Genomic DNA, 25,173 nt, shown 5'->3' on the forward strand with positions numbered 1-25,173 from the left:
TTTGTTCTAACTCTAATAGAAAAAATTTTCAGTTTTTACCTGTCAGGGATCCACCTGGAGACCTGCAGTACCTGGACCTGGAGCCCTATTTCAAAATTTTCTCCAAATTTGTTCCTACCATCCATAAAGAAACAATTTTTGTTAAAAAAGTTTTGTTCTGGAGGCCTGCAGTACCTGAACCTGGAGCCCGATTTCAAAATTTTCTTCAAATTAGTTAATACTATCTATAAAGAAGCTACTTTAGTTAAATAAGTTTTGTTCTAACTTTTTAAGTAAAAAATTTCAATTTTTACCTGTCTAGGATCTACCTGGAGGCCTGCAGTACCTGAACCTGGAGCCCAATTTTAAAATTTTCTTTAGATTAGTTAATACCATCCATAAAGTACTAACTTTTGTTAAATAAGTTTTGTTCTAACTTTAATAGAAAAATTGATCTTGATCAGTACCTAGTATGAAACCAATTTTACTAAATAATATATTTACTACATAGTAGAAAAATGTACGGAAATGTACGGAAAAATGTACGGATTTTTTTTTTAGCATGCACGGAAATGTACGGATTTTTTTTAAAAACCTTGTGGCCACCCTGCCTTTACATATCTAGGAGTTTTGTCGTGGTCTTGGAGAGAATGCTGCCTATGAATCTTCCGGCCTTGGAGATGGTGTTCACGAAGATCTTCTTGACTTTGAGCGCAGTCTCACTGGCAGAAAAGAGAAGAGTGAGAATAAGTAAGTTTTTAAATTCTAAAAACACTTAGTTCTTAAATTAAAAGAGCATAGGGAAACACCCATCCGCTCGGACTTGTTTTGATTTATTTTAAAAATAAGGGAGGGAGGATTTACTAGTGCTCAACAGGCACTTTGTGTGAAAGCACCAACTAATCTATTATTAATGACAGGGCTGGCAAGATGAAGACTGGAGGTTGGGAGGCTGTGGGCGCAGACAACTCTGAAGCTATGGATATTGACATGGAGGATGATGATGAGAATCATAAAAATAAGAAGACCAACAGGTATTAGAGCAGGATTATTAATAGCGAAGCTACTTTATAATTCGGTCTCTCCGCCTTTGAGGCCTCTAAAACAGTAGTCTTTAAACGGTTAGTGTTTTTGAAATGTCAGAAATCTCTTTTTCATTTCAAAAAGTCTCAGTTTTCATGAAAACTACTCTTGTTTAGGCCTGCAATTCTGGATGATGAGTTGTTGGTGGGCACAGGTATGGCGGCTGCACTGAAGGCTGCCTCGCAGATGGGCTACATTGAGAAATCACAAACCAAGGCCAAGTCTTCCGGCCTGCAGGAACTGAAGGCCCAGAAATTCAGTATTGAAGATAAATCCAGGTATATTTTGAATTCTACAGATGTTTATGTTTTTTTTAAGTTCATTAAACTTATGTTTGTAAAGGGATAGTTCTACGAAGTGTATTTAAAGAGTTAAGGTACTTAGAGTAGTGAACTTTTATATGTCTTAGTAGAATATATTAGGCATTGGATAGATATGATTATATGTTAAAAATTTTTTAACATTGACCAGACCAAACTTTTTTTATTTGACAATATCTATAAAAGTTAAAGTGATTTGCCACATAAATTACATGAGAATGGTCTATTTTTTCGAAATATGTATAGCCAAAACACCATTATCAGAGAATATTTTTCCACATATTTCACAAGAGTTATAAAAAAATTGAACAGGGGTTCCCCTTGGGACAAGTTACTTAAAAAACATAAAAAATAACGTCCGGTTCATTATAGGACAGGTTTTCTATAGATTCTTTTAAAAAAAAAAAAGAAAACCGTCCGGTTTACTTACAATATACACATTATCTCACGCGGAAATACCAACTAACCATATATATATTTATATATATATATATATAAAAAAAAGACCATTCTCATGTAATTTATGTTGCAAATCACTAACTTTTTTAGATATTGTCAAATAAAAAAAGTTCGGTCAGGTCAATGTTAAAATTCTTTATCACAATCATATCTATCAAATGCCTAATATATTCTACTAAGACATATAAAAAGATCACTACTCTAAGTACTATACTAAATATTTTATTGGTCATTCTTTGTTGTTATGTGTATTTTGTTGTATAAAAAGTTTGAAGTTCTATTAACTAGTAAATGCTATCTAAAGTTGTATTTATGACAAAAAAGTTTTAGCCATATATAACATGCAACGAAGTTGAAAATAAAAATGAAAAACTCATTTTTTAAGGAAAATCCCTGGTCAAATCTTTTAATTTTAATCAATAACTTTATATTATGCACTACTACGTTATTTAAAATAGAAAAAACTTACGGTTCACTATTTTTTTTTTAATGCACTTCGTGAAACTATCCCTTTGGCAAAGTTACAAGGTTCAATAATTAAACCTTTTGACATACCTTTTTTTTCTTGATAAAAATACAATTGAAAATTGGGGTAGTCGACTTCCCTCTACCTCAAATGCCTCTAGAGGACCCTAGAGACGCATCCGCTATTATTGACTACATGAGATTGAGGAACAGTCTTTTTACAAATAATACCTGTTAAGGGATTACGAGGAGGATGATCGGAAGCGACGAGGTCGTGACCGTGGAGGTTATGCTGGTCCTACCACCTCATTTGTTGAAAAGAAAGGATACAAACCAGAGGTAAGCTTTTATAAAAATGTTTAGGTGCTTTCATCAAAAGTGCCATCATCTAAATTGATAAATAAGGCGAGTTCATGATTTTGTATATTTATGCCTACCTAAACTGTAGTGGCAATCCTAATACCCCCCAAAAACCTAATCTAACTAGAAACAAAGTAAAACACAAACACGACATACTCTCCCTCGCCTCCTATTTAATAAGTGTGAAAGAGTTTACTATGCGCGTGTAGCCACTTTGGATTTTTTGGTGCGGGGGATAAGATCCATGTGTTTTAAATATTATATTAAGAATTAAATTTTGTATTAGGAAACAAAACGTTATATTTGATAGTCATATTATGTTCTTAATAGTGTGATGTATAGTCCCTTTCTTCCTGACTTGAGAGCAATGTATGTATTTTGTATATTAGCTTTTAGTTCTTGTGTCAACCGTTTCGGAGCAAGACCTTTGCTCTGCAACTCGGCACGAACCCAAAAGTGAATACTTGCTATTATATTTAATATTATTATTGTATGTTTAACTTGTCTTGAATTAATACACTTTATTAGAATATTTAGTTGTTTGTTCTTGCTATTACTACACGTCATTTTGGCGCAGTAGTGTAGTACGAATCTATAGCTCAGATTTTCTTTTAATTGTATTATTTCTTTGCTTTTGGTTTTTGTTTAGGATGTTTGCAGTGACCAGGATGGACATTGCTGAGTGGAGGAAGATGTCTCAGGAGGAGAAGGATGTGTATATGGTTGTGTATAAGGATGTGTATATGGTTCATGCGATTAATGCTCTTAGGACTAAAATTGATAATGTGGCGGTGGAGTTGGGTGGGCGTATAGCGCCCCTGGAGACTAGCATTCAAGAGTTGACGGATAATGTTACTACTAGTGCTGCGGTTACTGGACTGGCTACTCGTATGGACGATTTAGAAGATCGCCTTAATAAGGTGGTGGTGCCTAGTGTTGATAATGATATAAAAACCGAGAATGTGACGGTTGTTGATGAGTTTATGACTGGCCAGCAGCGAATTTTGGATAGAATTGCCCAGCAGAATAGTTTGAATACCCAGCAGAATAGTTTGAATAACTCTATGCCTTGGCAGAGGACGGCTGGAGGATCTGTACCAGAGGAGAAGCCTAAATTGTTTGCTAGTGGTTCTCGAACTATTTTTGGTGGAATGCAAGATCATGAAGATAAGATCGAAGCTCGAACTGCTAATGAAAAATTTTGTTTCCTTGAACAAGAAAGTTTGGTGGTGTTGCCAACACTTTCTATGGACAATTTCAAAGCTCCAATTGCTAATGAAAAATTTTGTTTCCTTGAACAAGAAAGTTTGGTGGTGTTGCCAAACAGGTTAGGGGGGGGAGAGTGTATAGGTGGAGAGGACCAGGTAACAGTCAAGGAGATGGTGAACCAGGTCGAACCTCTGGAGGAGGAGAGACATGTGATGCTGGACCAGGTCGAATTCCTGGACCAGTTATGCTTGAAGAATGGAGAGATGGTGAACCAGGTCGAACCCCTGGTGAAGGAGAGATATGTGATGGTTAAGAACACCATGTCACCATTCTGTCCATTGAAGGACACCACGACACCATCCTGTCTAGTGAAGGACAACATGTGGGTGGAGGACACCAACATAATGTCCAGGGAAAGATATGTGCCGCCCTGGACATGTACTATGTTGGTGGAGGACACCATGAAAGGGGAAAAGGTGCCGCCCTGGACATTGCAGGACAACATGTGGGTGGAGGACACCAACATAATGTCCAGGGAAAGATATGTGCCGCCCTGGACATGTACTATGTTGGTGGAGGACACCATGAAAGGGGAAAAGGTGCCGCCCTGGACATGTATCAGCAGGGAGAGAAGGATAGACATGTGTTGTTAAAAAATACATCCTTTTATAGTTTGTTTTTACAGGGAGACGAGGACAGTTGAGTATTGTTAAAAATTGTTAAAAATGTCTCTCTACAGTTTATTCCATGTCATCCTTTTATAGTTTGTTTTTACAGGGAGACGAGGACAGTTGAGTATTGTTAAAAATTGTTAAAAATGTCTCTCTACAGTTTATTCCTTTCTACAATTTGCAGGGAAGCAAGGATTACATGTATTGTAAACAAGGACAGACGTATATTGTTAGACATGTATTTCTTTCTATAGCTCATTCAGGACAGACGTGTATTGATTAAACGAGTATTTCTTTCTACAATTTGCAGGGAAGAAGGATTTTCTCTACAGTTTTGGATTGTATCAGCAGGATATACATGTACTACGGCGATTTGACGGCGGTGTGGCGGCGATCGATTTTTGTAGTTTTGCAATTAAGATATCTATAATTGAATAAGTTTTGTATCTGATAGATTTGACGGCTTATAAAAATGTATAGAAGTTGTGCTTCTGGAAGTATTTTTATTGAGGAAATAAAACTCATTATTTGTGGAGCAACTTTTTCTAGAATGAACGAAAATTTATCTGCTATTGTTATATCCCTGTATATTACTGATCTTACTCGATTTTTTGGGAATGAACGTCAATTTATTTTCCATTGTTGTATCCATTGCTAATCAATGTAGATCTCTGATATTATTCGAATTAGTGGGATAAATGTTAATTTATCTGCCATTGTGGTGTCCATGCACAAGGTTAGAATTTATAACATATAATTTGGAAAGCGCTGACATTGTTTAAATAATAAGGAGAGAAACGAAGCAACTCTATAAAGTTTGTGATGGAAAATAATTTGATTTAAGGTAATTATTTGAATTCTGGAAATATAACATTTTGTTAACTATTGAATACGAGTTTATGAGATTATGTTATTATGAAAATCAAAATATATGCATTTATTTTTTTTTTGTTTTGTTACACTGGAATTGGATATTTGGATATATTTATTTTTGTTTCAGACTATTGTGGTGTCTAACAGAGATAAGAATAATAAAAAAAATTGAAGATGGATTAATTTCAACGAAAATAGGAATACAATTTTGTAAAATTGTTAATGGAAGAAAATTGATTTTATTAAATGTTAAAATCGTGATTTTATGAAAATTGGATAAAAATTTGAAATTAGATATTTTAAAAGGTATTAGAATTTTGATGAAAGGCTGTAAATTGTTTTAAAAGTTGAGTCAGTTATTATGGTTCTAAGTATTTAATTTTAAAACAATTATATTGCGGTTTATGTATAAATAAGAGTAAAGCTACTCTTAAGTTTATATGTATGGAAACAAAATATTTTGAATATGGTTAAAATGTGCTATGAATAATAACGATTGTACTTGCGTGAAGATAGATATGTGATCTTTGATCTGTGATATATTATTCATAGTACGAAATTTCTATTATAGATAGAACAGAAATTTTGTTTGTTTTGTTTTTGAATTTACGTTGATTTGGATTGATACATACTTGTCATCATGATCAGTAGAATGTGATATTTGATTGGTGGGCGAAATTTTTGTGGATTTAACTAGATTTATTTTAAACAATTAAATGGCGATTTAAGATTGGAATGCATAACTCAGCAAAAATTTTTAATGAAGCAAAAATTGTTATTCAGTATTTGATTATGATGTGAGAAAGAGAGAGAGAGAGAGAGTGAGTGAGAGATATGTGTGTAGAATTGGATTGTACAATGGACATATTATATGTGGATTAATTATGATATGTGTGCAGAATTGAAATGGACATATTATATATATGTGTGTAGAATTGGATTGTACAATGGACATATTATATGTGGATTAATTATGATATGTGTGCAGAATTGAAATGGACATATTATATATATATGAATAAATTATCGGAAATATTTGTATAGTAGGAAATGAATGTTATCGGAAATATTTGTATAGTAGGAAATGAATGTTATTGGAAATATTTGTATGGAGAGAAGAGAAAACTTGTTGATGTGTGTACAATGGATATATTATTTATGGATTTAGAGAAAACTTGTTGATGTGTGTACAATGGATATATTATTTATGGATGTTTGTTGAAAATAAAACTTTGTGCAAGTTTTGAGATGGGTGATGCAATATAGATTAATACTAAATGTGTTGTTTAGACTTGGTGGTTAAATGTGCAAGTTTAGTTTGACTTATATATGACTTCTATTGTAATTGAAACGTTTTCGGATATGATGTATAAAAACAAAGATGACAGCATCCGTAAAAACGAAGCAATGGAATGGCAGGACAAATGGACATCAACGCTTGTGTAGTGTCAAAATTAAATAATCAGAATATACGTGTATAAGATTCAATGCAAAATTGTAAGCAAATTTGTTTGTAATAAACAAGGAAGACAACATTAATAAAAGCGAAGTATTGAATGGTAGGACAAACGAACATCAACACTTGCATAGTGTCAGAACTGAATAATTTTTGTAAAAAACAAGGAAGACAACATTAACAAAAGCGAAGCATTGAATGGTAGGACAAACGAACATCAACATTTGTATAGTGTCAAAACTGAGAAAATAAGTGTATAAGAGTCGATGTAAAATTGTAAGTAAATTTGTTAAAAAAGAACTGATTGATACAGATTGATGTTTTACTTACATTTTATGAACTTGCTTATAGAGTGGCTTCGCTTGTAAACCGCTTAACACGTAGCACATCTACTTGTCGTTGGGTAGGTGATAGGTTTAAATCTCGGTCTGACACTGAGTCATAACTAACAAAGTTAAAAATGGTTCTCACTGCTACTATATCAGATACTTGAAGTAAATGAAGTAAATAGTTAGAAGTAAATAGTTAGAGTGAGGGAATGCCTTGGGCTAAAACAGGCGCAATTCAATACCATGCACAGTTAAAATTTCTCGAAAAAGGTTGTGCATCTCAGAGTGTTGGTTGTCTGAAGGGTGATTGGATGCTTGACACTGTAATCATAAAATATTGTACTTTGTTGTCCCAGAAATCAATATACATCAAAACAATCAGATAAATAGATCATATGAAATTATTGACACCGCAATCATAAAGTATTGTGCTTTGTTGTCCCAGGAATCAATATACACCGAATCAATCGGATAATTAGATCATATAAAATTATTGGATAATTAGATATTTTAACTGTTTCGATTATAATGTTGAATTTTGTTGTTTCCGGAATTAGTATACAATCGGATAATTAGATCATATAGAAATTTGTGGTCAAAGCAACATGTTTACAAATGGAAGTACGGACGTCATAGAAATGATTATAGTGTTGCTACGTTTTCTAAATTGTACCTATCTGATGCAGAAATTACCATGTAAAGTTCGAAATACAAAAAGTAGATAGATGTAAAGTATGGATGGGCGGACCGAATCTAATTATAGAAAAAAAACAAATATATCAATAACACAGGGTGGTGAATCAAAATGGTCGTATGGATGGGCGGACCAAACCTAATTATAGGAGAAGCAATTATATAAATAACACAGGGTGGTGAATCAAATTGCACTCAAACTTGAAATTGAAACATTATGTGTTGCTCAATTTTGGATGAATCAAATTAAAGTGAATAGATGTGGGCGGATTTCAATCTATTTAAAAACTTGGAATATAATGAACGTATTGCGAAAGTTTTGGTGGATCAGAATAAAATGGAAGAATATTGAGGGGCGGATTGAAATCTACTAAAACTTGGAATTATAATGGATGTGTTAAGTTTTTGTTTAAGCTTAAATTTTATTAAGGACACTCGATATAGAATAGTATATATTGCGATTTAGTGATGTTGATTCAGCAAAATTATTTATGAAGCTTAGAATTTCATGAAGCAAAATTGTTATAATGCATTAGATATTTGAGTGGAGCTGTCTCTCTTCATGGAGAAGGGGGGTGGGCAATAATTTGGCAAGGAAAGTTTGCACTGTCTCTCGGAGTTGGTATGCGCAAGATGGGGTGGTGCAGAGAGGTAGCAGCAATGATGAGCAGGAGTTGGGCGTTGTATGCGCAAAAGTTGAGCTGCGCAAGAAAGTGCTCTCAGGTATAGAGAAAAATAGTTAGTTGTGCTTCAACTTTCAAGATTCTAATACATAAAAATAGTTGTGGATGATATAAGTTATTATTCAGATATTTCATTGAATAATTAGGTAAATTTTTTACTGTATTAGACTAATATATTGTATTAAGAATTATTTTTATGTTGCTCGATTATTGACAAACATTTGATTAATATTATATTTCTTAATACATTTTTAAGAAGACATGTTGAAATTTTATTTGTTAAGTGATAACATTTAAGTATGGCATCTAAAATAATTGTATTATGTTTTAGATTGGTCGAAAAGAGGAGTAGTTGTGGTGGTTGAGATACAGTATTACCTGTTGGTGAGTTTTAGTTTGTTAAGATTTTAATGATGTTCAATATTGATATACATTTGATTAATGTTATATATACTAATACATGTTAAAGAAATTATTTTATTTTGTTGAGTGAAAATAAAATATGTATTAAATAAGTTTTGGCATCTAAAATGATTGTATTTTGTTTTAGATCGGCCGCAAGAGAAGTAGTTGGTGGTGACTGAAATATAGTTTTGAATTTGGCCATTGTTTTGTGTTGACATTGGTATTATTTGTAGGTGAGTGATTTGTTTTGTTTTATGATATAGTTAAAAGGTGTGTGAGAGAGTGGAGGCTGGTATATGATACACTTTGCTCTGACCGATTATATGTTGAATTGTTGGTGGAGAGAGAGTGGAGGCTGGTACAGGATACACTATGGTACATGACCGATTATATGTTGAATTTTATCGATATTAAAGGAGCATTATTTATGATTGTTTAGTAATTGGGTCAGTAATATTGTGAAACATGCTATTGCTGCTGTAGAATCTGTTTATAGATTAGATGTGAAGTCTGTTGAAGTTCAGAATGCTAAACAGGAAGCTAAACAATAATGCGGTCAAGAAGCTTGGAGTATCACCAGGAAGGTAGATATTAAGTTCAAGGTTCCTGTATTCTCTGGCAACTATAAGGAGATTTAGTGATCATGAAAAGTACCTGAAGCTAACAACTGAGTGCTTGCACAAAACTCCAAAGGAAGCCTGTGCTGGATTGACAACATATTTGGAATGTATGGAGCTGCTGGAGTTTATGGATTTACTAATATTCTGTCTATTGTGCAACAGAATATGTTTCCTCATGATGTACTAGAGCTGATGATGTTACAGATTAAATACTTGCAAACAATGATTGATGAAGCTATCTTTGAGCTTGAATATGATATCTTGCAAACAATGATTGATGAAGCTATCTTTGAGCTTGAATATGATATCTCTATATATGGGAAGACTATTACTGATCTTGGCAAGAAGAGTCTTAAATCAACCAGTAGTGGCAAATCATATGCAACTAATGATAGTACTGGTGATAGTGATGATCATAATCCTACTGAAGCAAGTCAATCTGTTGGTACTGGTGATAGTGATAATCATAATCCTACTGAAGCAAGTCAATCTGTTGATACTGTTGTTGCAACCCTTTCTCAACCTGTTATAAGTACTCCAATCAACAGTCCAACTGCTGCCAAGGAGAAGAAAAGTAATTTAGATTTATAGATTGCTAGATTTATAATAACTGTTGAAAAGTTTTGAAGACTTGGAGGTGTTAAATTTAAGCATTTAAGCAACAGTTGTGGATAATAAGACGTCGGAGAGTAGTTTTGAAGCTTAATTTGAAAATTGAGGATTCGTATGTCAAGGATAATGAAATAACATTGAGTTAAATGAAATATGTTGATATTGTAACATTTTGAACAGATGTGCACAGTGTGCCAGAATAACGTAAATAAATGCACAGTGAGTCAGGTAGATACAAAGAGCTAAACGAATTATGTTGATATTTATTTTGAACAGATGTGCACAGTGTGTCAGGATGATGCAAATAAATGCACAGTGAGTCAGGTAGCTACAAAGAGATGTATTTACAGTTGTCAAAATGAGAAGTATTTAGTTGATAGATAATAATAAACAGAGATATACACCATGGGCTAGAAGCTATTGTGAAGTTGTGCAGAATTTTAAAATAGCATGCATTGTATCTTAAATATATTTATGACTGATAAAACGGATATTTGTAAGCTGTTAATACAGTGGGCAGTCAAAGTATAATGCTGGTTAGTGAAATTTTAGCTGTTCTAAAGAAGGCGGGGCTTAAAGATGATGTGGCTGTTGTAGATTTGACTGCCAGGTTGGATATCTTACTTGTCAATAGCTGGTGTTTTTGTCGATAGTTAGTATTGAAAAACGAAATGGATCAGATTTCGAATCAATCTATGGCGAAGGTTTTGGTTGCTTTTGTTCGGCTGCAGTTTTCTCTGTGTTTGTTGTTTCTGTTCATTGTTTTCAACGTTATCATTGGTTGGAGTGTCGACAGTAGCATCATTGTTATAACGAAAATCATTGGCAGTTTCTGTATTTTGAATGACATGTCGATTTTTGGATTCTAACAGAGATGTTAATAGCAGTTATTGTGGTTGTCATTATTAGGCTTAAGTCATGCCTGACTATGCAATAGATATAATCTCCTGGATGATAAATGTGAACAGCAGTTCTGATTTTTGACCTGAGACCTCAAACATTTGGCAGGTTTGGCTACTAGAATGGTTGAGTTAGATGCTCGGTTGGCTAACCTGCAGGATCAGCAACGTATTTTGAATCAGGAAAGGGTGAATTTTGGGAAGTAGCTAGAGTCGATGCTAGAAAGGATTCGATTCCAATTTTTTGAAGAGATTGGAGGCTTCTTGTGGTGGAGGTGAATGGCTGTTGTGTTGTTTGAGAAAATCACAGTTGCTAAGTGGAAACCAGTTTATAACTAAGTTTATAACTAAGCTAAGGTCAACTGGTATGGTTATATCGTTTGTGGTGTTGTAGCATTGGTATGGTTATGTCATTTGTGAGATGATTGATGGATTGATGGATAATGATGGATTGATGGATATGAATGATACTACTATTATCAAGAAAAATTTGGCAAAAGAAAATGAATATTATGATCAATGATTATGAATAATTATAGTTTTATGTGTGTTAATTCATATTTTATTTTATTTTATGTATTAAATATTTGTTGAGGCAGTAGTAGTCTCGAAAAGGTTCAAAATTAATGTTTTATATTAATGCTCTATAATGCCATGTTTTAAATCTGATGGTTATATGTTAATCAGTGTTTTTTTTTATATCATGCATTTATAATAACTATGTTAATCAATGTTTTGTATGTTAATCAATGCATTATATGTTAATCAATGCATTTTCAGTGATTATATATTAATCAATGTTTTTTTTTAAAAAAAAAAATATTAAAAAGAAACAAAAAAAAAAAAAAACACATAAAGAAAAAAGGAATATATAAAAAAAAAAAAAAAAACACAAAAGAGTTCTAAGGAACCAAAATAATAAAAAAAAATGTATATGAAGTGTTTAAAGATCTGGAAATAAAATAAAAAAAATAAAATAAAAATATGGCAGGTGTCATACCAGATCAATTATTATCTATTTAATAAGCATTCAATGCTACTTATAATATATATATATCAATTAACATGTAATAAACATATTGTTATATTCAATCTGAAATATTACAGTTTTGAAATCCATGTTCATGTTAAAGCCAGGGAGAAATGTGATGTATAGTCCCTTTCTTCCTGACTTGAGAGCAATGTATGTATTTTGTATATTAGCTTTTAGTTCTTGTGTCAACCGTTTCGGAGCAAGACCTTTGCTCTGCAACTCGGCACGAACCCAAAAGTGAATACTTGCTATTATATTTAATATTATTATTGTATGTTTAACTTGTCTTGAATTAATACACTTTATTAGAATATTTAGTTGTTTGTTCTTGCTATTACTACACGTCAATAGCGACTATGTGAATTTTGTAAACAAAAGACACAGTAAAATTTTTATCAAAAGCTTTTGATAAGTACGTATCTTAAACATTGTATACCTTCTTTTTTAGCCGTATCTAGAGCTTATCCGGACACACTTTTTTTTATCTTTAGGTTAATCTTGAATATCTTGACGACTCTGGTCGGGCTATGAACCGCAAGGAGGCCTTCAGACATCTGTCTCACAAGTTCCATGGAAAGGGAAGTGGCAAGATTAAAACTGAAAAACGCCAGAGAAAGGTAATATTTTTTTCCAGTATGTCTTCGAAACCAATCAATGCCTGCTGGATAAGAATCGGTTCTGAGCCATACATAAAAATCATGTATCGTATCTTATTATAGACAATTCTTCACGAATGACAAAATAAAAATCAAGTCACTAGAATTAATCTTAAAATATTTATGCCTTTTTGAAAAAAAACGCATCTAGTTTTCACTTCTTCCACCAATTAAAAAAATGATTCAATGATTTCTCGTCTTTTTATAGGCCTATGGGACATCTAAAAAGATGGTCCCCAAAAATTTTGCCTGTTAGTTTGTGTGTTAGTAAGTTACGCTTATAAATATTTATAGATTATTATTTTAGACAATCTGCAACTGCATTCCATAAGTTTTTGTAAGTTGCAGATTTTAAAAAGAAATTTGACTTGCAGTAAGTGAACATTCCACAGTCGAGCCGCCAGCTTACCTATAAATGGTTCTAGGAAATAATCGTCTTTGTTTTAGATTGCTGAGGAGAAAGTTATGGAGCGTATGTCAAGTGTGGATACACCTCTGCAGACCTTACACAAACAACAAGAGAGACTTAAGGATCTGGCTACTCCATATCTAGTACTGACAGGTATAGTCATATTGTGACCTTCACACTTGATTGCACGACATTTTTCTCTATGGAAATGAGTGGCGCCTGATAGCGGGCTAATGCGTCTAGTGTCATGCTCCAGACATAGCAGAAGTAGGTACCATTTTTACAATCTTCACGACAGCAGACAGGCATTAATTATCGCTAATGCCGCGGGTTATCCTAGCTACTGTTGATTTGTTTTAGAAGATTTCTCAGACCAATTTTAATATTTTACTGAGGGAAGCATAACCGCCCTCTCCCTTCTTTTGTCATTTATTGTTGCATTACAGATTTTACCGTTCATCAATAAAGGTTTTAAAAAATTAAAATATTTTTTTTTTAGGAAACAAACAGTTGAACAGTTTGAAGAAATAGTCGGTGGCAAGTTATCCATGAATTTTTGTACCTCATTACACACAGGGATAAGGGCAAATGTTCAGCGATTACAACCTATTGAAACATGTGATATATTACGACCTTTCACACAAAGAACCCTGTTGAGCACTAATACCTACCTCCCCCCCCCCCTTTATTTTTTATTGAAAATAAGGGGGGGGGGGATACCTTTAGATTATGTTATATTGGGAACTGAGTGGCCCTGCAGGGTAAGGGCATTGCAAATTAAATTTATGTTTAAATTAGGGGGAGGGGGGATTTCTTTACTTCTCAACACCCCCTCCTCATCCTAAAAGCTACTTTAAAACATTACATGATTAAAACTGGTTAGAATTGCTAAACATTTATCTTTAACTCGGGTATATTACCAACATTTATATAAATTATTGATCAATAAACTTAGTTAATTGATTTTAGTAGGTAGTTTTTTATCTGTTACTAAACGTAAAGATACTCTATAACTTAGGGTTTTTAAAAGCGAAGCTTTTCTATAATAAGGGTCGGTCCGTACGTCCGTCACAGAGAGATAGCTCGTTTAGTTAATTTAGGCATGTTAGAATTGTCCTATCGATTTCAAATTTTGCGTGGTGATTCCTATAGTAGTTAAGTACGATTTAAAAAGCAACTCTATAAGCATTACCAGAATGTCCGTACGTCTATTTTAAACATGTTGATTTTTTAAAACTTTTTAACAACAAGTTTTTATGTGATCTAATCATCCGATTGATCTGATTTTTGGTATATTAATTCCTGGGACAACAAAGTATAATGTTATAAGCAAAGCAGCTCTATAATCAAGTCTTAAAAATGCAAGTATGTCCATAAAAATTTTCCTGTATCAAGCAGTTTCTCAACAAATTTACTTACAATTTTGCTTCGACTCTTATACATTCATATTCTGATTATTCAGTTCTGACACTATACGAGTGTTAATGTCCGTTTGTCCTACCGTTTCAGTGCTTCGCTTTTATGGATGTTGTCATCCTTGTTTATCTGTTACTAAACGTAAAGATACTCTATAACTTAGGGTTTTTCATTATGGCTCATAACCAGATCTAATCCAGTGGATATTTATCGGTTTCGAAGTCCTACCGGAAAATCAAACATGTTTACATTTTGAAACGCGAATCTTTTCTATAATTAGGATATATTTGTTCGTAACGGTTAACTCTTTTTGTTAATTAAGGCATGTTAGAATTATGCTATTGTTTTTAAACTTTGGAATTTGGTTACAGGTAGCTGTTTCATACAGAAAGCGTAGCACCTCTATATTCGTTATAAGTACGTCCAATTAAAACATGCCGATTTTAAATTTTTTTGGACAACAACTTTTTGTACCTATGGCAAAATAATTCTATTTAATTGATTTTTGGAACAACAAATTTTGGACAACAATGTACAATATTTAAGTGAAACATCTCTATAACCAAGTCCTAATAAATGTAAGCAATTCCTGTATTTACGCAACAAGTTCACTTATGATTTTGATAATTCCTTTACTTTAATATTCAGCTTTTTAACTTTTAAACTCTTCAAGTGCTCATGTTAGTTAGTTCTACTGTTTGATTTCTAATATTCGCTTTTATGTCATCCTTGTTTATTTATTACTAGCGGCTTCGCCCCTAGCCTCTAGGAGCTTTGTCCCAAGAGGTTTGATCAAACCAATTTTTCGTATTTTAGATTTAAAAGAAAATTTTAAAAAAAAATTTGGGGGGGGGAGTAGTCGCTCCTATTTTAATTTTAGTTTTTAAAAAAATTTGGGGGGGGTTAATTTTCATTTTTTGGAGGGGGTTGGGTTGTCCCACCCCCCCAAGAAAATAGTTATAAACCTTCCCTGGACCTATGAGAAGTTATCCTGTAAAAGAGAACCCGATTAGTTCAGCGGTTAGCGAGATCCTTCGCTACAGACAGACAAACACTAGTTGGTCTTTTGTAGCAACGCCGTTCTACTTTGTATTATAGATTAGGTATTTATTTTCATTTACATTTCAATTAGCTTAACTTTATTTTAAAACTTTCTCCTAGTTCTCCTATAAAACTGCAAATAAATTTGTCTTTAAATTTATCAACTTCTCTCTCTTTCCCGAGAAATTAGTAGCGAAGCTACTATAAGATTTACTTTGTTAGCCAGCACTTTATTAGTCTATAACGCTATAGGGGAATGTGATTTTCACGGCTACCATGGAAGACTTATATTTTTTAATGAAAAGCTATGATAAATGCGCATCTTGTCTGTACGTACATTGTTTTGTCGGTCATAATCAAAAGACAAACCTTATTTTTAAAGGTTTCGTGACATTTTTGCATATTCATTTTGTGCTTTTAACAACCTAACATCTAGTATATGAATTTTGCTTCGATACGTCTTTTTTGTGTTACAATCTAAATAGGAAAATCTACTAGAATGTATGAATATAAAACTTTAGAACAAATATTTCTAAAGTGTCAAAACTTTCACTTTTTGTTTTTATTTTAAACAACTCACACTTTTTATTTATTTATTCTTAAATCTAAGCTGAAACAATTGTATTTATATTTAAAAAGTGTTGCAACTCTAGTTTCTTTTGTGTTAGTTTGCTCCGTGCATCTCCGTGTCAAATGATTTGAATTTTTTCCATGTAGATTCTAAGTAACTAAATGGAATTAATTTGAGTATCCGAACGTTTCAACCATTAATTTTAATCTACATAAGAGGTAATTTTGTGTAACATGATTGGGGATTTACATCAAGTTTTAGAGCAGTAAATATTAAAAACATCAGGTCGTAAAAGATGGATTGGTATTTTCATAGAATAAATCTCTTTTCTCCAGTGATCAAGGGAAATGCATTATTGGATTTAGATTAATTTCAAAAAAGATTATATATACTATTGTTAATATAATAAAGGATGATAACATCAATAAGTAGCGAAGCATAAAAAATCATATAATGGACAATAGGACAAAGAAAAAAAAATAATAAGAACAAGGTTAATGTATGAAACTTGACAGACGGACAAACTATATACAAACTAGATGCGCATATGTCAAAGGAATTTTTACTGAAAAGTTTAGCTGAGAAAATCACATTTGCACCATGGTGTTATGGACAGACAACGTGAATTATGGAGTAGTTTTGCTACTAATAAATCTTTAAAATGCAAGAATGGGCCATTAGACAAAAAAGTATCATTTACAAGTTAGTTAATAGATTATGCTTCCCTTTTCAGTAACACTATAATATATATGTTCTAATATTACATTCGCTAATACTGGACATGATCGTTCTTGATTTGTTATGCGTTCTTCTATCCATGATGACGTTAACAGAGAGATGGGGACAATGAGCTGTTTATTATATTAGTCCCCAAAGTTTTATGATAACGTTTTCTTATTGGTTGACTAAACTTTTAGTAGGATGTTTAAACATTTCAACCAATAATTTTAATCCACAGAAGGGATAATTTTGTTTTTCGTCATCGGGGTTGCACATCAATTTATCGGCCATTGTCTTATCCCTTAGATCCCTGTGATATTAACCTCTAAATGTGAGAGTAGTATTTTCTATTTTCCCATGCAACAGAAAAATTACTTATTTTAAATAGCATATTAAAATATTTAGTATTTTTTCTCGTATTCATTCGAATCCGGGGAATAGGAACCGATTCTCATCCATACGTAAAAACTAGCATCGTATTATATCCAGCTTTCACGAATATAAAAATGTACAATCATAAGCTTAAAACCTTCGGCACCCCGGGGCTAAAAAATGGTTTTAATCTTATAATTGTACATTCTATATCCGCGGAAAGCTGTTTATAATACGATGCGAGAAATAACTATTAAGGACTAAAAATCGACTACTTTTAATTATTTTTTATCAATTTTATTTACATGAATTGAAAATAAGGGAGGGTAGTTATTCGTGTTACTTAAGTTCAGGTTAAGTAAGTAAGGTCAGTTTAATGAAATAAGACAGGCGCGAATGGCATTAGACTGTTGTTTATTAACCAACGTTTTATAAACACGCTCACATATTGGTTGGTTTCAAAACTTTGGGTACTTATATTTAATTTTGATTGGATAGATCAAAATTATTAGTTTCTAACCTTTTGAACAAATAATTTTTTTCTGCAAAATGATTAATTTTTTATTAGCAATGGAGATGTATATTGATATATCATCCATTGTCTCATCCCTTAAGAAACTGAAGTTTTGAAAAAACTCAATATTCCTTTTATAAAAATAACAGGATGTTTTCCTTTTCTATATAGCTGGTCCTATATAGATGAATGATAGGTCCTGGAAAGGTTTAACACTAAATTTGGGAGATACCCTCACCAGGGAAATTGCTCATATGAAATGGGGAGGGGGGCACGTTAGTTCTTCCCTTCTCCCATCTCAAGTACCCCTAGAGGCCTCTTAGGGCGTAGCCGCTAGTTTACTAACATATAGAACAAAATTGGTGTTTTGTATAAACCCTATGTGTAAGTATAAACTCCCTGGGATACCATTGATCAATCATCATGAACCAACTCATAAATTCACTAAATATTTCCTCTTCATATCTTAAAAGCATTTTCTTATGTTTTTCTTTCAAGTGCTACAAAAATTTGGTCTTGAATTAACATATTAATATTAAGATTTGACATATATGACTTTGCCCACTGACAATATGGACCCCAACCCAAGTTTGGGAGGGGGAAAGGTGATGTCTGAAGGAGGATAGACGAAAAATCCCAAATAATATGAGGTATTGCCCACTACAATAATCGCCATGGTTAAAAGTCATTTGTAAATTGTTTTACAATCCATAAACGATTTGAATTTTTAACCCGCCCCCCTTCCCCCCCCCCCATCCCATAAAAAAATGTTAAAGGGTAATCAATCCTCCCCGTCATGAATTATCCCTGGATAAAAACAAGTTACCCCCTCCCCCTTGGATTTTCTGGGTAGGGAAAATTTGGTTTTGTGTCTATAACATGTAGATTTTGCACTAAAATTGCACATTTTTGTAAAAAAAAATTGCAATGTTTCAAATATTTTAGCAATTCAATTGATTAATTGATCATTAAGTACCAATTAATTTTAAAATTTGAAATAAAAGTACCAACAAACGTTAAAGCATACGTATAAAAAGCATATATGATGTATATAAATTTATTATTATTTTTTAGTTTTTAGAATAAAGATTCTACATGTTTGATGCGTATTTAATACAAAGTATTACATAAAAAGTTTCACAAAATTAGAAATAAAAAATTCTTAATTAGTGGCGAAGCTTCTTCATGATAAGGATATTTTCAAGGAGAGAGAGGACATTTAACTGTAAATTACATTTAAACCATATAATGTCATTCGTTGGCTCAAATTGAATTTATATTTATATTTATATTGAATTTGGTTGATTCAAAACTTTATTGTCCAAACTTTTCAACCAATAATTTTCAGCTTGAGAATGGTAATTTTGTTTATCATCATTGAGGATGTACACCAATTTATTTTGAGAGCTTTAATTTATCCAAATTGTTTAAGATACAAGAAAATAACATTACCTTGTTTGTCGCTGCGATTCTTATGAACATAAACTTATCCTTGTTAGTAGCGAAGCTACTCTATAATTTGAAATGTCCGTCTGTCCGTATGTCCGTCTGTCCGTCTGTCCGTCTGTCCGTCTGTCCGTCTTAGTTTGGGGGAAACGTGATTTTCTCGGCTCCTATAAGAGATAAAAGGCTGAAATTTTTTGACAACATTCCCATTATCAAGGAGCACAAATAACTATAAAACATCAATGGCGATAGGACCGCTTTTTAGCAGGTTTTAGGCTATTTTTGTATTTTTCACATTTTTCTCCATATCTTTGGTGTTTATGGTCCGATTTCCAAATTTTTTTCAGTTATAGAATAAAAATTAAATTTCCTGTCGTTTCAAGAAAACAACTATGACGGTCAGACTGCCTTTAAGCAGGTTTTAGGCTATTTTTGTATTTTTCACATTTTTCTCCATACCTTTGGTGTTTATGGCCCAATTTCCAAAGTTTTTCTGTTATAGATATCAAAATTAAATTTCCTTTCGTTTCAAGAACACATCAATGGCGGTCAGACTGCCTTTTTGCAGGTTTTTGGCTATTTTTATATTTTTCACATTTTTCTTCATATCTTTGGTGTTTATGGTCCGTTTTTTTTAAATTTTTGTAGTTAAAAATATCAAAATTAAATTTCCCGTTGTTCTGAGCATCCAGTATGTAATTTACTTTGACCGACAGTCTGTTAGTCATAGTACTGAAATATAAATAAATATTAAGAAATTAAAAACAAATGTTGAAAAGGTTTCGTGATTTTTTCCTAATATACATGCTTTTGTCAACTAATATCTAAATTCTTATTTAATGTTTATGCTTCGCTACTTATGGATGTTGTCATCCTTGTTTTTATTTTAAATCTTAAAGCAATACTTAGTCAGCATATAATAAGGTAAAACATTTATCTTTGGTAAATACCCTAGCAGGATGAACCCAATATTAGCTTTGATTTATTTTTCATCCGGTTTTCCTTATTTTATTTAAATAACTAGGGGCTTCGCCCCTAGCCCCTACCTAGGGGCTTTGCTCCAAGAGGTAATTTAAAAAAAACTGTGGTGGTGGTGCTGAAGCACCAATGTTTTAAATAACCTGCCTAAAAAATTGGGGGAGATTTTTTTGTTTTTTGTTAGCCTAAAACCACCAAGGGACCAGTAGATATATTCCCTGAAGAGTGGAATCCAATCGGTTCAGTGGTTACCGAGATCTTAAGCTTAAAACGGACATCAAGCTACTTTTTTTTATAGATAGTAAAATATCTGAAGTTATAAAGTGTGATTCTGCTTTACCCCTAGTTACCCCTAGAAAAACAATGATGACAACATTCATAAAAGCGAAGCACTGAAACGGTGGGACAGACGGACATTAACACTTGTATAGTGTCAGAACTGAAAAATCAGAATATAGATGTACATACAAGAGTCTAAGCAAAATTGTAAGTTAATTTGTTGAAAAACTTCTTGATACAGGATAATGTTTATGAACATACTTACATTTTTAGGACTTGATTATAAAGTTGCTTCGCTTATAACATTATACTTTGTTGTCCCAGGAATCAATATACCAAAAAACAGATCAATCAGATAATTAGATCACATAAAAAGTCGTTAATAAAAAAGTAAAATAATCAACATGTTTAAAATGGACGTACAGACATTCTGGTAATTATTATTGAGTTGCTACGCTTTCTAAATCGTACATATCTAATTTGAAATTGATAGGACAATTCTGACTTGCCTAAATTAACGAAAAAAGCTATCCGTTACGGACGTACGGACGGAACGACCCTAATAATAGAAAAGCTTCGCTTTTAAAAAGCTGACTTAGAACTCATTCATTTATATGAATATCATATGAACTGCGCAACAATTTAGCATTTATCTAGATTTGCAAATTGTGACAAATGTTTGAGCAGAATAAAAATACATACATAGAGTTACATTAGGCTACCTATATGTAGGATTAAATGGAAATGTAAGCTAGCAATTTGCCGTCTTCCCTTTTATAGCGACTTAGCTGTGTTAATATTTCCGACGCTATTGGCTAATCCATTTTGATTTTGAAACTCCTTTTGTTTTAAGCAGGAAATGTGCATTTCTAGAGTGCCATTGGATTAGGCATCACAATCAATATGAAACGAATAAATGAATATATATGTGGTAATACGACACCCAGACGGACAGGCAGTTTACAGAGTTGCTTCGCTGTGACTTATGATAACAAACCCCCTGCACTAAGCTTATTATATCACCATATATCTCATGACCGCTGTTGACCCCGCAACCCAGCGGTCAAACTGGCCTGCCTAAATGTGGGGAGGGGACTCAAACATGCAACTATCACGCGTCCCTCACGCGCTTATACAACCGGGAGGCGCTGCCTCCCCTTTTACCACCGCTGCCCCCACAGCCTGTCTACCGCCGGGAGCTAAGCCCTAGCGCCCCACACCCCCTTCAAACCTAACCATTGTTATAATCTGTTGTATATATATAGTAAACATTGCTTGTAAATATTATTCAGTTTAAATATATAATTTCTGTATGATTGAATCCTGCTTGTTTGTTTTGGTAGAATAATTAAAGGCTAGGGCTCGTTGAACTCGAACTCGTTACCCTGTGGGCCGAGAACGCTCGGCTTACCAGAACTTGGTGTCAGCTGTGAGATCGAGCCTTACAGAACTAGCCTATTCTACCTCTGATTGGACCCTTTGGCAAGTAAGGGGACAATCAGCCGCCAACTGAGAAGCCAACTGACCCGTGAGACGGCCTTTTTAGGTCGAATTTCCATCATTTTGAACGCAATATGTGGGCCTCTGGCCTACGGCAAGCAGATTTAGCCTGCTAAAAGCGCCAGTTAAGACGCTTTTTCCGTGCCGTGTAGGAGTAGCGCTAGGTGCGCAGCCACGGCAATCGGATAATTTAGCTCAGACGGCTACAGAACTGAGTCTAAATTGGCAAGTGTAGCTGGGACAAGCCCCAGGACACCCAGGCCAAACCTACGAGACAGACAGCTGGGTGCTGGTCTCCCTAAGAAGGCAATGTGTGGCTGCGAAGCTTCAGCACACAAGTAAGCCCTACCACTGCGACGGATAGCAGATTTTGAGCCACAGGCACGGCAGGACGGGACATTCCCTGCCGCTGCCTCCCAGGATTCGAACCCGAGGCGCTGCAGGACGGGCCATTCCCTGCCGCCATTTTCGGGATTCGAACCAGCGGCGCTGTAGGACGGGTCATTCCCTACCGCCGTCACCCCTCTGAACCTTGCAGGACGGACATTCCCTGCTGCCAGTGCTTCCAGAATCACACCTAGAGCTCCTAGTGATAACAACACATAAGTGTGTATAAATGTCAACCAAGTGATAAAAATAAATATAAAATTGTTGACCCAGTGATAATTAATAAGCTCTAGTGATTCGAAGCTACAGTCTAAGCCACCATGGTAAGCGATACCACCATAGCTGCGGTTCGGCCACCACCGAAGTTTCTGCCAACCCCAGCCGAACGAGAGGCCCCCTTGTCTCAAGGGCAGGACCTCCACTTCCCCTGCCATGTCAGGGTGAGGTTTCCTACTCCTGACCCTGCCCAGCATGTACAGGTTGATGCCATGATCGATTCTGGCAACCGTGTACCAGGGTCTGCTGTAATTTCTGAACACCTCATGCACGCGATGGGCGTGCAACGCATGTTGATTCCGGACAACACCCAAATCCTGACTGCTAACGAGGAAGGCCAGCCCCTCCAGGTAATAGGAAAATTAAAAGAGTTATATATGGCAGTCTCACACACCCTTATACTCCATCTATACCACGTGACTGTGGTCCGGAACCTCTCACACCCTCTGAACCTAGGAGGGTATTTTCTCAAGGAGTTCGGAACTAGGCTCTGTTTCGACATGCAACCACCTTGCTTGTGGGTGCGTGGGGAGTTTATCCCACTCCGTGGCGTCCCCATTGACCGGGAGACAGCCGAGAGAGAGCTAAGTTATGAGGGGCCTCTGCCAGGCCCCCTGCCAGAGCAGCCGCGTGTGGTTGAGAAAGGCACGCACTGGGTGGACGCTGAGCTCAACGCACACAAGGGGGCCAACCTGCTAGCCATGGGGTTGCCTCCAGTGCCCAAGGTGCCGAGGGAGAGCCTGCCAACAACGTTCCCTGAGATTGCCAGCCCTCCAGAGCCCATCTTCTCCGCCGACACTTTTATCAACGGCCAGCCGTGTCCACCTGGCCCCCTCTACCTGGGGCCCCCGGCCAGTCAGCCAGCCCAGCCTGAGCCCAGACCCGTCAAGTCGCGGTCTGCGGCACCCGGAGCCACACTCAACCCCCAGGCATCAGCCTCTCCCGGCGCCGAGCCCGTCAAGTCGCGGCCGGACGCCCACGGAGCCAAGGCTGGACCCAGCACCTCAGCCTCTCCCGGCGCCGAGCCCGTCAAGTCGCGGCCGGACGCCCACGCAGCCAAGGCTGGACCCAGCAGGCCGGACGCCCTCGGAGCCACCCCTGGCTCCGACACGTCAGCCCCTCCAGAAGCCGAGCCCGTCAAGTCGCGGCCGGTGGGCCCCGGAGCCAAAGCTGACCCCGCACCAGCCACGTATAGGCTAAGCGCTGTCACTCCAACTGATGGCCAGCCACCCCAGCTCCGCACAGCCAAGCGGGTGGTCCTGCCTGGCCGTGGGGTCATGGCAGTCCCTGTTGAGCTAGTAGGCCATCGCACCAAGGATGCCATCCAACTAGCTGCCCCAGAACAGAGGTTTGGGGAGGATCTTGTCATCCCAGAAGGCCTGTATGCCCACAGGCCTGGCTCCGCCACTGTGTTTCGAGTATTGGTGGTAAATGAAGGGGAGGTGCCCCTCCTGCTGGACGCTGGCCTCCCAGTGGCTGGGGAGCTGGTCAAGCCTGACATACTAGAGGTTTCTGATACGCCTCCCCCACGCCTCCACTCGTTCCAAGAGCCTGCTGAGCCCCCAGAAATGCAGGAGTTGTGGGAGGCTCTGGAGATGGAAGACAATGAGTTCCTACGAAAGGACCCCTTGCTCAAGAAGGAGGTCTGGAGTATGTTGTCAGAATACAGAGACGTCTTCTCCAATTCTACCCCTGGCTGCACAGATGTGGTTGAGTTGCAGCTGCGCCTCAAGCCAGGGACCCAGCCGATCCGCCAGAGATTTAGGGATCTGAACCCGCAGCAAGAGGCTGAACTGGAGAAGCAACTGGACACCTGGCTACAGGAGGGAGTTATAGAGCCGTCAGACTCCGCCTGGAGCAGCCCCCTGGTGCCCATCAAGAAGAAGGACGGGAGCACCCGCTGGGCCGTCGACTACAGAGCCCTCAACAAGTGCCTGGAGCTGGACAGCTACCCCCTGCCTAGGATCCAGCAGTTGGTAGAATGAGCTGGAGGGCACCGTGTCTACAGTGCCTTAGACGCGGTAGCCGCATACTACACCATCCGTGTGTCCGAGGACAGCCGGCCCTGCACCGCCTTCACCACCCCCAGGGGCTTGTATCAATGGAAAAGGATGCCCTTTGGCCTGGCTACGGCACCGTCTGTCTATTCCAGGTTTATTGCAGGGGTCCTAAATCCACTAGGCACAGCCAACCTCCAGTCATACCTTGACGACGTCCTGACCTTCCACCAGGATACCTGGGCCCACCTGGCCAGGCTCCGAGAGGTCTTGGAAGCCCACCGCAGGGGAGGAATCCGCCTCAAGCCAGCCAAGACCAAGCTGTTTCGATCCAAGGTAGATTATCTGGGCCACACCCTCAGCCGTGAGGGGATAGCCATGCAGGAGGACTATATTGACCGTATCCTGGACTGGCCAGCCCCCAGCACCCCCAAGGATTTGCTGGCGCTGCTGGGGTTCTTT

The 25,173-nt window shown here is 36.2% G+C and overlaps 3 protein-coding genes across 7 annotated transcripts in view; 2 read left to right on the forward strand and 1 right to left on the reverse strand.

Moving 5' to 3' along the window:
• LOC145329446 (U4/U6.U5 tri-snRNP-associated protein 1-like) overlaps positions 1-14,182 on the forward strand; it is a 31,305-nt gene extending 17,123 nt beyond the window's left edge. The window contains exons 17-23 of the mRNA XM_080173595.1: positions 605-729; positions 900-1,013; positions 1,179-1,340; positions 2,546-2,645; positions 12,641-12,766; positions 13,253-13,367; positions 13,714-14,182. Of these exons, the coding sequence (XP_080029721.1) occupies positions 605-729; positions 900-1,013; positions 1,179-1,340; positions 2,546-2,645; positions 12,641-12,766; positions 13,253-13,367; positions 13,714-13,745 (774 nt within the window). The 3' untranslated portion in view covers positions 13,746-14,182. The remainder of the gene's footprint in view (positions 1-604; positions 730-899; positions 1,014-1,178; positions 1,341-2,545; positions 2,646-12,640; positions 12,767-13,252; positions 13,368-13,713) is intronic.
• The window catches only part of LOC145329451 (alanine--glyoxylate aminotransferase-like), a 557,715-nt gene that overhangs the window by 119,530 nt on the left and 413,012 nt on the right, over positions 1-25,173 (reverse strand). The window lies entirely within an intron of this gene.
• LOC145329453 (uncharacterized) lies at positions 7,919-12,462 on the forward strand. Of its 5 annotated transcripts, none has more exons than XM_080173611.1 (3): positions 7,919-8,726; positions 8,912-8,964; positions 9,131-12,462. In XM_080173611.1, exon 3 carries the CDS (start codon positions 9,711-9,713, stop codon positions 10,194-10,196), a length of 486 nt encoding a protein of 161 aa, XP_080029737.1. In that variant the 5' UTR covers positions 7,919-8,726; positions 8,912-8,964; positions 9,131-9,710; the 3' UTR covers positions 10,197-12,462. The 5 variants fall into 5 exon arrangements, with proteins under 5 accessions (XP_080029737.1, XP_080029739.1, XP_080029734.1 ...); XM_080173613.1 differs by having other exon boundaries at positions 7,919-8,620; XM_080173608.1 differs by having other exon boundaries at positions 7,919-8,964.

This window comes from Acartia tonsa, chromosome 10 (assembly GCF_053477335.1).
Source record: "Acartia tonsa isolate MP-2025a chromosome 10, ASM5347733v1, whole genome shotgun sequence".
In the NCBI taxonomy this organism is placed as follows: Eukaryota; Metazoa; Arthropoda; class Copepoda; order Calanoida; family Acartiidae; genus Acartia; species Acartia tonsa.